At 36.7% G+C, this 12,500-nt stretch overlaps 1 protein-coding gene across 1 annotated transcript in view; it reads left to right on the forward strand.

Moving 5' to 3' along the window:
- The window catches only part of LOC113816916 (nephrin), a 336,838-nt gene that overhangs the window by 257,038 nt on the left and 67,300 nt on the right, over window positions 1-12,500 (forward strand). The window contains exon 12 of the mRNA XM_070127458.1: window positions 1,530-1,642. Coding sequence (XP_069983559.1) covers window positions 1,530-1,642 — 113 coding nt within the window. The remainder of the gene's footprint in view (window positions 1-1,529; window positions 1,643-12,500) is intronic.

Genomic DNA, 12,500 nt, shown 5'->3' on the forward strand with positions numbered 1-12,500 from the left:
GTAACAAGTCTTTTAAAACCAGTCGCGTCCTGCAACGCCATAAAACGTCCCATTAATCATGACCAAGCGGTAGTTAAGCCATCGCGCCGGATTTAACTTCCTCGCTAACTGACAGGACGAGCGCCGCGCTCGAACAACAGACTGGCTGCCGAATAAAATCTCAACCGCCCGGATATGATCATGCACGCATATCATGCGCGCCCATCAACACATTACCCTCGCCTTTATCACCCATGAAGTAACGACACGAGATATCACTCGCCTGCAAGACGGGTTTCATCTCCCGAGCCAGAGCATCCTCAGCGCCCATTCGAAGGTGCTTTCGTCTTTACGGCCACTGACAGCCTCCCTGGCCAGAATGGGCGCGGACATCAAGAAAGTTGTAGCTTTTACGGCCGACAAGTTGGTGTTATTCCTAATCTTTGTTATCCAATACGGTTAGCCTCGAGGCGACGGCTGCATTCAACTTGCACGGCAGAGACGGCGAGTACTGAAACAACGCACTTGCAAGCCGCGCCTCCGCCGATTCAATTACCGCCGCCTCGCCGGGGAGGGCGGGGGGGCCGAGCGGGCGCAGGAGACTCCGAAAGACAAACTCCTGCCCATTTCGCTTCCTATTGTTAGAAGCAAAGGGACGGGAATTGTTTTCTCTCGTCCCATCTTCCCTTCAAAGTAGGATCACTTGCTTATATGCGGTTTGCCCAAGTTGTATTTCTGAGGACAAACTTTTCCTGTCAACTCTCAAATAAACAACCCACAAGGGACATTCGGGGGAAAAGTTTTCCTTTACAAGACGGACGGAAAGGAGGAAAGGTACCGAGGCATTCATCGAGGCTCAGCTTTTTTGTCTCCGAGTGTGGTCTGAATTTCACGAGAAGTTGCTGAGGATACGCGGACGCTCCACCCGATCGCCTCGTTGCGTTAGCTGGCGGTCGCATTCTTCGCCAGGGCTGCTCCTCTCTCGCACGCACAGACACGCACACACACACCTATATATGTGTGTGTGTGTGTGTGTGTGTGTGTGTATATATATACACATATAAGTATATATATATATATATATATATATATATATATATATATATATATATATATATATATGTATATATATATATATATATATATATATATATATATATATATATATATATATATATATATGTGTGTGTGTGTGTGTGTGGGTGTGTGTGTGTGTGTGTGTGTGTATATATATACACATATAAGTATATATATATATATAAATATATATATATATATATATATATATATATATATATATATATATATATATATATATATATATATATATATATATATATATATATATATATATATGTGTGTGTGTGTGTGTGTGTGTGTGTGTGTGTGTGTGTGTGTTTGTATGTGTGTTCTACAGAGAACTTGTCTCCTCCATCTTCCAGTCCCCCTCCCCCCCGCATCCCCACTTCAACCCACCCTAACCCACTTAACCCACCCTTTCCACCGCCTTTACTAACAAGTCTCCCCCCTCCCCCCGCCCGCTCCCCCAGGTCGGAGCTGGAGGTGCGGCCCCGCGGTGAGGACAACGGCCACGTGTTCACCTGTGACGCTGACAACGGCCTCGGTACCGCTGTGGCTGCCAACGTCACCCTCAGCGTATTGCGTGAGTACCCGAGTCTTGCAGATTTTCTCTCGTTTTTTTTTTTTTTTCACGGGAAATAGATGGTTGGGTTCGGTTGTTGTTGTTTTTTTTATTCTTCATTTTCTCTTCCTTTCTCTTTGGATTTTATTTTTGGGGGGAAGCTGAATAAATATTTCATGTTTATTTTCTTCTTCTTTTTCTTTTATGGGATACGGGTAGCACGTGTGTATTGACGTTACACTTTTATACAGTCGCCATTTCAGTGTGTTTTTTTTTATCTTCTCAAATCTTATTTCTGCTTTACCACCTATTTGGATATTTATGCATCTGTCTATGTGTTTATGTTTTCATTGATCTGTGTCATTCTGTTTTTAAATATTTTTCCCATCCCCATTCTCAACTCTCTCTCTCTCTCTCTCTCTCTCTCTCTCTCTCTCTCTCTCTCTCTCTCTCTCTCTCTCTCTCTCTCTCTCTCTCTCCCTCTCTTTCTCTCTCTCTCTCTCTCTCTCTCTCTCTCTCTCTCTCTCTCTCTCTCTCTCTCTCTCTCTCTCTCTCTCTCTCTCTCTCTCTCTCTCTCTTTCTCTTTGTTTATCCCTTTTCTCTTTCTCTCTTCTTTCCTTATGTTCTTTTTCTCTCTTTCTCTCTTGCTCGCTCGATCTCTCATTCTTTCTCCCTCCCTTCCTCCCTCCCTCCAACTCTCCCTTTCTCCCTTCCCCCCCCCACCTCTCTCTCCCTTCCGGCTCCTCTTCCTCTCTCTCTCTCTCTCTCTCTCTCTCTCTCTCTCTCTCTCTCTCTCTCTCTCTCTCCCTCCCTCCCTCTCTCTCTCTCTCTCTCTCTCTCTCTCTCTCTCTCTCTCTCTCTCCCTCCCACCTCCTCCTCCTCTCTCTCCCTTCTACCTCCTCCTCCTCCTCCTCCCCCTCCTCCTCTCTCTCCCTTCTACTTCCTCCTCCTCTCTCTCCCTTCTACCTCCTCCTCCTTCTCCTCCTCCTCCTCCTCTCTCTCCCTCTCTCCCCTCTTCCCCTCGTCCGCAGCCGCTCTCTATCGCTCAGCCAAACACACAGCACAACCTCCCTTCCCTTTCCGCCAGGAGTAAGGTTTCCCAACCACAATCTCGCTCCCCTTCTGTGCAGCTCTACTCACCCGCCTCGTCCCTCCGTCTCGTAACCGCAGGCCTCCCCTCAAGACTGTTTTTCTTCCCCCCCTTTTCCCCTCCCTCTGTCTCCTCTCCCTCTGTCTCCTTCCCCCTAACGTTCTCATTCTCCCTCTCCCTTTCCTCCATGTTCGTGTACCGTTCCTTTCTGTTGAATGCGTTTTCCTCTTCGCTACAGATTCTTTTTTTTTTATTCTTCCACACTCTTCCACTTCTTTCATTCATCCATCCTTCTGCTCTTTCACCTTTATGTGTCCCTCCTCCTCTTCATTGTTTCCTTCTCCTTTTCTTCCTCCTCTTTCATTCATCCCTCTTCCTTTTTTGTTCGTCCCTCCTCCTCTTCTTCCTCATTCATTCGCCTCTTCTCCTCCTCCTCTTCTTTTTCTTCTTCTTCTTCTTCTTCTTCTTCTTCTTCTTCTTCTTCTTCTTCTTCTCCTCCTCCTCCTCCTCCTCCTCCTCCTCCTCCCCCTCCTCCTCCTCCACTTTCTCCTCCACTTTCTCCTCCACGGTCTCCTCCTCCTCCTCCTCATACTCATACTCCTCCTCACACTTCTTCTCCTCCACATACCTCCTTCTCCTCGTCTTCATCGCCCTCCTTCCTCTCCTTTTCCCTTCCCTTCCCACCCCTCCCCTCCCTCCTCCCCTCCCTCCTCTCCTCCATCCCCCCCCCCCCTGTCCCGGCTTCCCGACAGTTCTAATTAAACATACATCCTCCAAGTCCCTGTTTCCTTTTCGGTGAATCGACCTTCCTTGATAACTTAGGGGCTATTTTGATTACTATTCTCTTGCGTTATGAGGGGGAATTAAGACTCATGTGAGAGGGTATCTTAGAGGCTGTGATTGAACGTTCTGGAGTTTCTTTTTTGTTGCTTTTATTGTTGTTGTTGTTGTTGTGTGTGATGATGAAATGGTAGTGGCATTACGGGGGTTATATTTCTGTGGGTTTTTGTTTGCTGTTGTTGTTTTATTTTTATTTTTTTGTGTATAAATCTTTTTGATAGCGTGTTGTGTGTAATTGCGTTTTGTTTTTGTTTGTTTGTTGGGCGTAGTAAATTTTTATACCTCGTGTTTATTTGGATTTGTTAGAGATGAATTGGGGATTGATAGCAAAGTGTATGAATACTTGATTACTAGATTCCCGGCATTTGTGTGTGTGTGTGTGTGTGTGTGTGTGTGTGTGTGTGTGTGTACGTGTGTGTGTGTGTGTGTGTGTGTAAGTATAATTCTCCGGAAATATGCGATTACAGACATTGAATAAAACAGTTCCCTCTAAGCTGTAAATTCTCAAACTTTCTCCTTTTCCTCGAAAGTGGAAACATAGTCAAACACAGTCAACACACATACATGCATATCATACCTTGTGCAAATAGTTTCTTAATTCCTTACATTCAATGATCAGTAAGAGCGAGAGATATCTTTTCTTATCTTTAATATTTTACTAGTAGGATATTCTTTTCTCCCATCAAAAAAAACTCATGAAATATCACATTTTTCTGCTTAATTCTAAAACACTTCAAATGATTTCATTTCAATTCAGGCAAATTTTCGGTAAAAATATGCTGTGCGTAAGATAGCGTTCGAACTATATTGATACCTTATACGATACAAAAATAACAACACAAAATAGAAGATCCAACGATAGATTTCTGTAAGATTAGTTGCTGTGTTTGAATAAGCATGGAACCTTTCATGATACTAAGTGATAATGATGATAATGAGGGTAACAATGGCAATAACAGTAATAACAATTGTAACAATAACAACAACAATGATAATAGTGATAATGATAATAACACTAATGGTGGTGATAATGATAATGATAATAGTAATAATTATATTAAAGATAGTAACAATAATAATGATAACAATAACAACAATAAAAAATAACATTAACGAAGATGATAATAGTAATAATGATAATAATGACAATAACAACAGGAACATGGGTGATAAAGATAATAGTAATAATAATAATGATCATAATAATAACGACAATAATAATAATGATAATGATGATAACATCAATAATAACAATAATAATGATCGTAGTAATAACATTATTATAATAATGATATAATAACGGTGATGATGATAACGATAAGAAAAACGATGCAGATAAATGGTGATGTGATGAAGTGATGATGTTAATGGTAATAACAAAAATAATCATCAAAGACAAAACTTCTAATATCTATACATTTCACACACATCAAATGCCAGATGTACGAATCGAAATTGTCAAAGCTTTCATTTTTCAGTTTGATCACAATATTTAATAAGAATGGAATTTTGCTTTGATATGGGCAAATGGCATTCCCAATTTCTTATTAAGGACAGCGTTTAATTAGGGTAATATTTGAGTGTAGCATTTTCACGGACTTATAATTCGTGGAACATTAATTTGAATTAATAATGAGCATGATGATGATAATAGTAATGCGAATGATAATGGTAATGATCAGAATGATAATAATAACAATAACACTAGTAAAGATAACGATGGTAATAGTGATGATTATAATAATATAACTGATAACAAGGATGGTGATAATCATGATAATGATAATAATGATGACAGTGATATCAGTGATGACGATAATGATGATATGGATAATGATAATTATGGTAACAATAATGATAATTATTATTATTATTACTATTATCATTATTATTATTATTATTATTATAAGAAAACAATGACAATTAGATTGACATTAAAACATTAAAATTAAACCAGTGGAAAGACGAATACACACATAGTTGAAACAAGAATGAAATCACTCATTACCTCAAAACCGAAATTTAAAAAAAAATGGAATAAGTAAAGCATGCTGCAAAAATAAGTCCACCAAGCAAGTCTACTGTAACTAACTCTCTAGCTTTTAGATTTTCTGAAGTTAGTTCAATTATTCCCCAGACTTTTTCCTTCTTCGAATTGACTCAACTTTTCGGCGTTAGATCTCGCACACACTTAAAGCATAAACGCTTAATGTGATTTTCTTAATTTCGCTGGTTATTTGGCCGCTCCTGCGACGTGTGAGGGAATCATTCGCCCGCGACACATGGCTTTTCCTCCTCAGGGAATTGGTGGGCCTCTCGAGGTCTTTAGTCATACATGTGTGTGTGTGTGTGTTTGTGTCTATATATATATATATATATATATATATATATATATATATATATATATATATATATATATATATATTTATATATATATATATATATATATATATATATATATATATATATATATTTATATATATATATATATATATATATATATATATATATATATATATATATATAGACACGCAAACGCACATGCACACGCACACGCACACGCACACGCACACGCACACGCACACGCACATGCACACACACATAAATGAATATAAATATATATATATATATATATATATATATATATATATATATATATATATAAGAAGATAGATAGATATGTAGATAGATAGATAGCCATATATGTAACAAAATAAATAGATAGATAGCCATATATGTAACAAAATAGATAGACATATAGAGACATAGATAAATAGCGAAAGAGAGAAATAGGGAGGGAGAGAGAAAAAAAGAATGAAAGAACATTTTGGAAAACAATTTTTTTATACCTGATTCAGGAAGGAAAAACAAAAACAAAACAAGGTGAAAGCTACCCCTCCCCCGGCAAAAAAAAGGAAATATATTTTTGAAAAATGAAAACAAAATGGTTGTGCGTTGAGTCGGAAGAAAAGATCGTTCCGAGTTTTAATGGAGAGAAATTAAAACTTTTTTAATTTAGTGAGAGTTGAAAGCTTATATTACAACACACGTACATACCGTAGGCCTATGACAAGATTACCAGGCATTTGTGCGTGTCTTTGTTACGTTTAATACGTCATAACCCCTTCTAGGCCTATTTTCCTTCTTTGGATCTTTCTGTTCTTGTCATTGTTTGTTAGGAAAATGGCTTGTAGTTGTTGTTGTTTTGTTAAGGATAATGTTATGCTTCGACTTGAGGGTTGAAGCAGTAGTTGAGTCATTGTTTTCATTATCTTTATTATTATTGTCATTATCGATAGTATCATTATCAATTCTCATTCTCACCATGTTTTTTGTTATCATTGTCATTAGCATTACCCTTTTCTATAGAATCATTATAGTTCTCAGCATTATTACGGCTATCATTAAATAGCAGTAGAAGTAGTAGTAGTAGTATCATTGTTATTATTGACATTGTTATTATTAGCATTACTTTTATTAATATATATATATTATTTTCATTATAATTATAATCATTATTGTTATTATCATTATCATAATGATTATTTCTATCATTATTTTTTATCATTATTATCATTATCCTCATTATTTTATTATCATTATTATTATCATTATCATCATTATCACTATTAACATCATTTCTAGTAGTGGTAATAGAGGTGGTAATATATCTGTCCTTATCACTATCCTTACTGTTATCAGTATAATGGTGTTACCAATAATGATGATAGTAGTAATATTATTGCTACTACCATTACCACTATCTCTACTACTACTACTACTCCTAATGATGATGATGATGATAATAATAATAACAATGATAATAATAACGATGATGGTAGCGACAATGATTATAATGATAGTAATGATATTAATGATGATGATAACGATAACAATTATTACAATAATAACAATAATGATAAATGTTCGTCATCATTATCGTAGTGATGATGATGGTAATAGTAACAGGATTAATAATGTTGATAATAGCAATAATGATGATAGTACTGTACTACTACTATTACTCGTAATAATAATAATAATAATAATAATAATAATAATAATAATAATAATATAATGATAATACTAATGATGATAATAATAATAATAACAATAATAATAATGATAACAGTAATAAAAATGATTACGATAACAAAAGTAATGGATTAGTAAAGATGATAACACTAGAGGTAATGATGATAATGATAACGATGATGATAGATATTTATGTTAATAGCGATACTTAATGATGATAACAATGCGAACAACAACATTTAAGGAATGAAATCTGAAATTTTATGCATAAATCTAGCTTCACGCCTTTTTAACGTAGACACCCCTCGTGAGCGAATTATGTTTAATTCCGTATCCCCTTGACGGTCTCCCCCCTCCCCCCCCTCCCTTCCGCCCGCTTTTCATATTTTTCTTTTTCTTTGCCTTTTTTTGTATTCAGCGGCCGTTCGCGATTGGCTTCTTCTTGGAATATATTTCGAAATTTCTAAAAAGGATTATTTGTAATGAGAATATTGGTTGTGGGAAGAAAGAGGAGGGAGGAGAGAAGGGTGTTAGGGGAGGGGAGGAGGGACGGGGGAGGTGGTGTGGAGGGGAAGGGGAAAGAAGGGAAAAGAGGAGGGACGGAGGGAGGGGGAAGTGGATGTGGATTGTAGAAGTGAGGGGGAATGGAGGGGGTGAGAGGAGGGACAGAGGGGGGGGAGTAGAAAACGGTAAGAGAAGGGGAAGGGAAGATGAGAGGGGAGGAATAGGGTTGAGGGAAGTGGAAGGAGGGAGAGGGGAGGGAAGGGAGAAGGTGTGAGGGAGAAATGAGGAAGGGGAAGGAGGGAGGATGAGATAACGCAAGAACATCTGTTATTTTGGTGCCAACATATTAAGGACATATGCAATACGTGAGATTTTGTTTGTTTGTGAATGAAATGCACGTAACCTCTTAATTATTTCTAGCAATTGGGATAAATTATTGCGATAAGAACTACGGTAATGGTGACAATTATTTCTACTTTATTTCTATTGCTATTATTACTTTTTTTATTATTATTATTATTATTAACATAACTATCCGTGCTATCGCTATCATTAATACCAATAGTAGTATAGAAGTAGCAGTAGTCTCATCATAGCTGTTATCGTCATTATTATTGTTTTTAATAGTATTGATATTATTATCATTGTTAGTGTTATCATCAAATTATTATCACTATCATTTTTGTTATCATTATAATCATTTATATTTTTTATCATTACTACTACTATTATCGTTATTATTACCATTCTCAATAGAATTCTTATCATCATTATCATCTTTATTGTATTGCTGTTTTCAATATCAATATTATTATCATTATTATAGTTATAATCATTATTGTCATCAATATCATTATTGTTACCACTATTATTATCATTATTATCATTATCGTTATTATTATTATTATTATTATTATCATTATTATTATTATTATTATTATCATTATTATCATTATTATTATTATTATTATTATTATTATTATTATTATTATTATTATTATTATTATCATTATTATTATTATTATTATTAGTGTTATTACTATCATAACTATTATCATTATTATTGTTATTAATATTACCATTATCATTATCATTGTTGTTATTATTATTATTATTATTATTATTATTATTATTATTATTATTATTATTATTATTATTATTATTATTATTATTATTATTATTATTATTACTATCATAACTATTATCGTTATTATTGTTATTAATATTACCATTATCATTATCATTACTGTTATTGCTATTATCACCATCTGACTGACGCCCATCAGACTTCAGGAGAGACAAGCACAGCGCACATGAAATTCAATTCCACATCTTGAAAGGACGTGGCTGCGAGAGTTGCAATTGCACGTCACCTTTGTGCAAGGAACACGCGACGACGAGGAGGACGCTGTGCGGGGGAACTTTCTTCGTGTTTTTTGTTTTTGTTTGTTTTTTTGTTTGTTTTTGTGTGTATGGGCCTTTTGGTGGCTTTGTTTGTGGGTTGCTGTTTGGGTGTGTGGGGTGGGTTTTGGATGGGGGAAGGGGGTTGGATGTTGAGATGGGGGGTGTAAATGTTTTGCGTGTGTGTGCATATACAAATAAATAGATAAATAAATAGATATCTAAACATATGAGTACACACACACGCACAGATGTATATACATTCATACATACATGTATATATGTGTGTATGTGTGTGTGTGTGTGTGTGCGTGTGTGTGTATGTGTGTGTTTGAATGTGTGTGTGTGTGTACGAACAAATACATAGACAAACGAATACATTATTTTCCTCGCAGAGCCTTCTAATAAGTTAATTAATAAGTGCATCGCCAAGCAAGGGATTGCGAGAATGAGCAAGCATTCGAAGGCAAGCAGCGTTGCACTTCACTTGTCCTCGAAAGCTGCCTCCGAAAAGAGCTCGCGTGTTCGCCTCTCTCTTGTTAGAGGATACTTTCCGTGTAAGTTCGCGATGCAGAAAATTATTGTATCATAATATGAATCCAAACAAACCCGCACATGTGAAAAGTTTTTTTCTTTTACTTGCAAAATTGAGTGAATTCAAGTCAAAATATTTGGTTTGATTATTATTCCCTCTATTTATTCATTTACCTGCCTATTTATTCAGTAATTCCTCTATTCATTTAGTCATTTATCTCTTTGTCAATTCAATTGCCTTATTTGAGTAGGCCTATTTACGATCCGATTATTTATTGGTTGTTTAACGTATCCGATATCTGGTGTTATATTTCTTGACATTTTAAGGTGTTTGTGTCACACTTGATTCATACGTTTTTCTTCTCTCTCGATCTATTTATCCATCTATCCATCTCTATTTATCTTTGTATCTATTTCCTCTCATTTGCTTCTTTTCCTTTTTCTCATGTCCTCTCCTCTCCTCTCCCTCTCCCTCTCCCTCTCCCTCTCCCTCTTATTATTATCATTATTATCTTTTCTTTTCTTCTTTCTCTCATGTGCTCCTTCTCGTTATCAGCATCCAACTTCTCCCTCATACTGGAAATGTGTAGAAACAAACAAATACAAAAAATTATAATAATAAGATGGCTGCAGAACATCTCATTTGGATAGTTATTCGAACCGGTGAAGCAAACCCACGAAACGAAACATGAGAACAAGAAACTGATACACAAAGACACAAGATCGAACAAGAACAAGGAATCAAGAACAAGGGACCTAGATCAAGGAATAAGAACAAGGGACCAAGAACAAGAGACAAGAACAAGGGACCATGAACAAGGAATCAAGAAGGGGCTAAAAACAAGGGGCCAAGAACATGGGACCATGAACAAGGAATCAAGGAGGAGACAAGAACAAGGGACCAAAAACAAAGAATCAAGAACAAGGGACCAAGAAGAAGAGGCAAGAACAAGGGGCCAAGAACAAGGAGACAAGAACAAGGGACCAAGAAGAAGAGACAAGAACAAGGGACCAAAAACAAGGAGACAAGAACAAGGAACCAAGGACAAGGAGACAAGAACAAGGGGTCAAGAACAAGGAGACAAGAACAAGGGACCAAGGACAAGGAGACAAGAACAAGGAGACAAGAACAAGGGACCAAGAAGAAGAGACAAGAACAAGGGACCAAGAAGAAGAGACAAGAACAAGGGACTAAAAACAAGGAATCAAGAACAAGGGACCAAGAACAAAGAATCAAGAGCAAGGGACCAAGAACAAGAGACAAGAACAAGGGCCCAAGAACAAGAGACAAGAACAAGGGACCAAGAACAAGGAATCAAGAACAAGGGGCCAAGAACAAGGAATCAAGAACAAGGGGCCAAGAACAAGGAATCAAGAACAAGGGGCCAAGAACAAGAGACAAGAACAAGGGACCAAGAACAAGGGGCCAAGAACAAGGAATCAAGAACAAGGAATCAAGAACAAGGAATCAAGAACAAGGGGCCAAGAACAAGGAATCAAGAACAAGGGGCCAAGAACAAGGAATCAAGAACAAGGGGCCAAGAACAAGGAATCAAGAACAAGGGACCAAGAACAAGGAATCAAGAACAAGGGGCCAAGAACAAGAGACAAGAACAAGGGACCAAGAACAAGGAATCAAGAACAAGGGGCCAAGAACAAGGAATCAAGAACAAGGGGCCAAGAACAAGGAATCAAGAACAAGGAATCAAGAACAAGGGGCCAAGAACAAGGAATCAAGAACAAGGAATCAAGAACAAGGGGCCAAGAACAAGGAATCAAGAACAAGGGACCAAGAACAAAGAATCAAGAGCAAGGGGCCAAGAACAAGGAATCAAGAACAAGGGGCCAAGAACAAGGGACAGTGGAAACGCACGTGTTGAGCTTCCCCGCGTATGTTGATTCTGTCGCGCCCGCTTGCAATGCATGAGAATCGGCAAAAAAAGGAACAGCGTGCGATTAGAACTTGTGGGAGCGTAGATAGGTAGCGATAACGCGAAAGGAGGGAGAGAGAAACCGTTTGATGTTTAGAGTGGGAAGTGGGAATGGCAATAGCAGTGCTGATAAGAATGGAAATGGTAGTGGTAAGGATAATACTGATAGATGTGCTAATGATAATGATGATGGTAGTAATAATGATGATGATAACGATGATGACACTGCTAATACTAATAATAATATCAGTGATAATAATGCTAATAATAATAGTAATAATAATAATGATGATAATGATAATAATGATAATAATAACGATATTGATTAAGATAAAAATAATGTTGATAATGGTAATCATAATGGTGATAATAACATCAATGATATTAATGATAACGATAATGATAGTGATAATGATGATATTTATGATAATCATGATAATGATATTAATGATAATCATGATAATGATAATAATAACAATAATGACAAGAATTATTATAATAATCGTAGTAGTAATTATAATAATGATAATATAAATATTAATAG

This window comes from Penaeus vannamei, chromosome 11 (genome assembly GCF_042767895.1).
Source record: "Penaeus vannamei isolate JL-2024 chromosome 11, ASM4276789v1, whole genome shotgun sequence".
Taxonomy (NCBI): domain Eukaryota; kingdom Metazoa; phylum Arthropoda; class Malacostraca; order Decapoda; family Penaeidae; genus Penaeus; species Penaeus vannamei.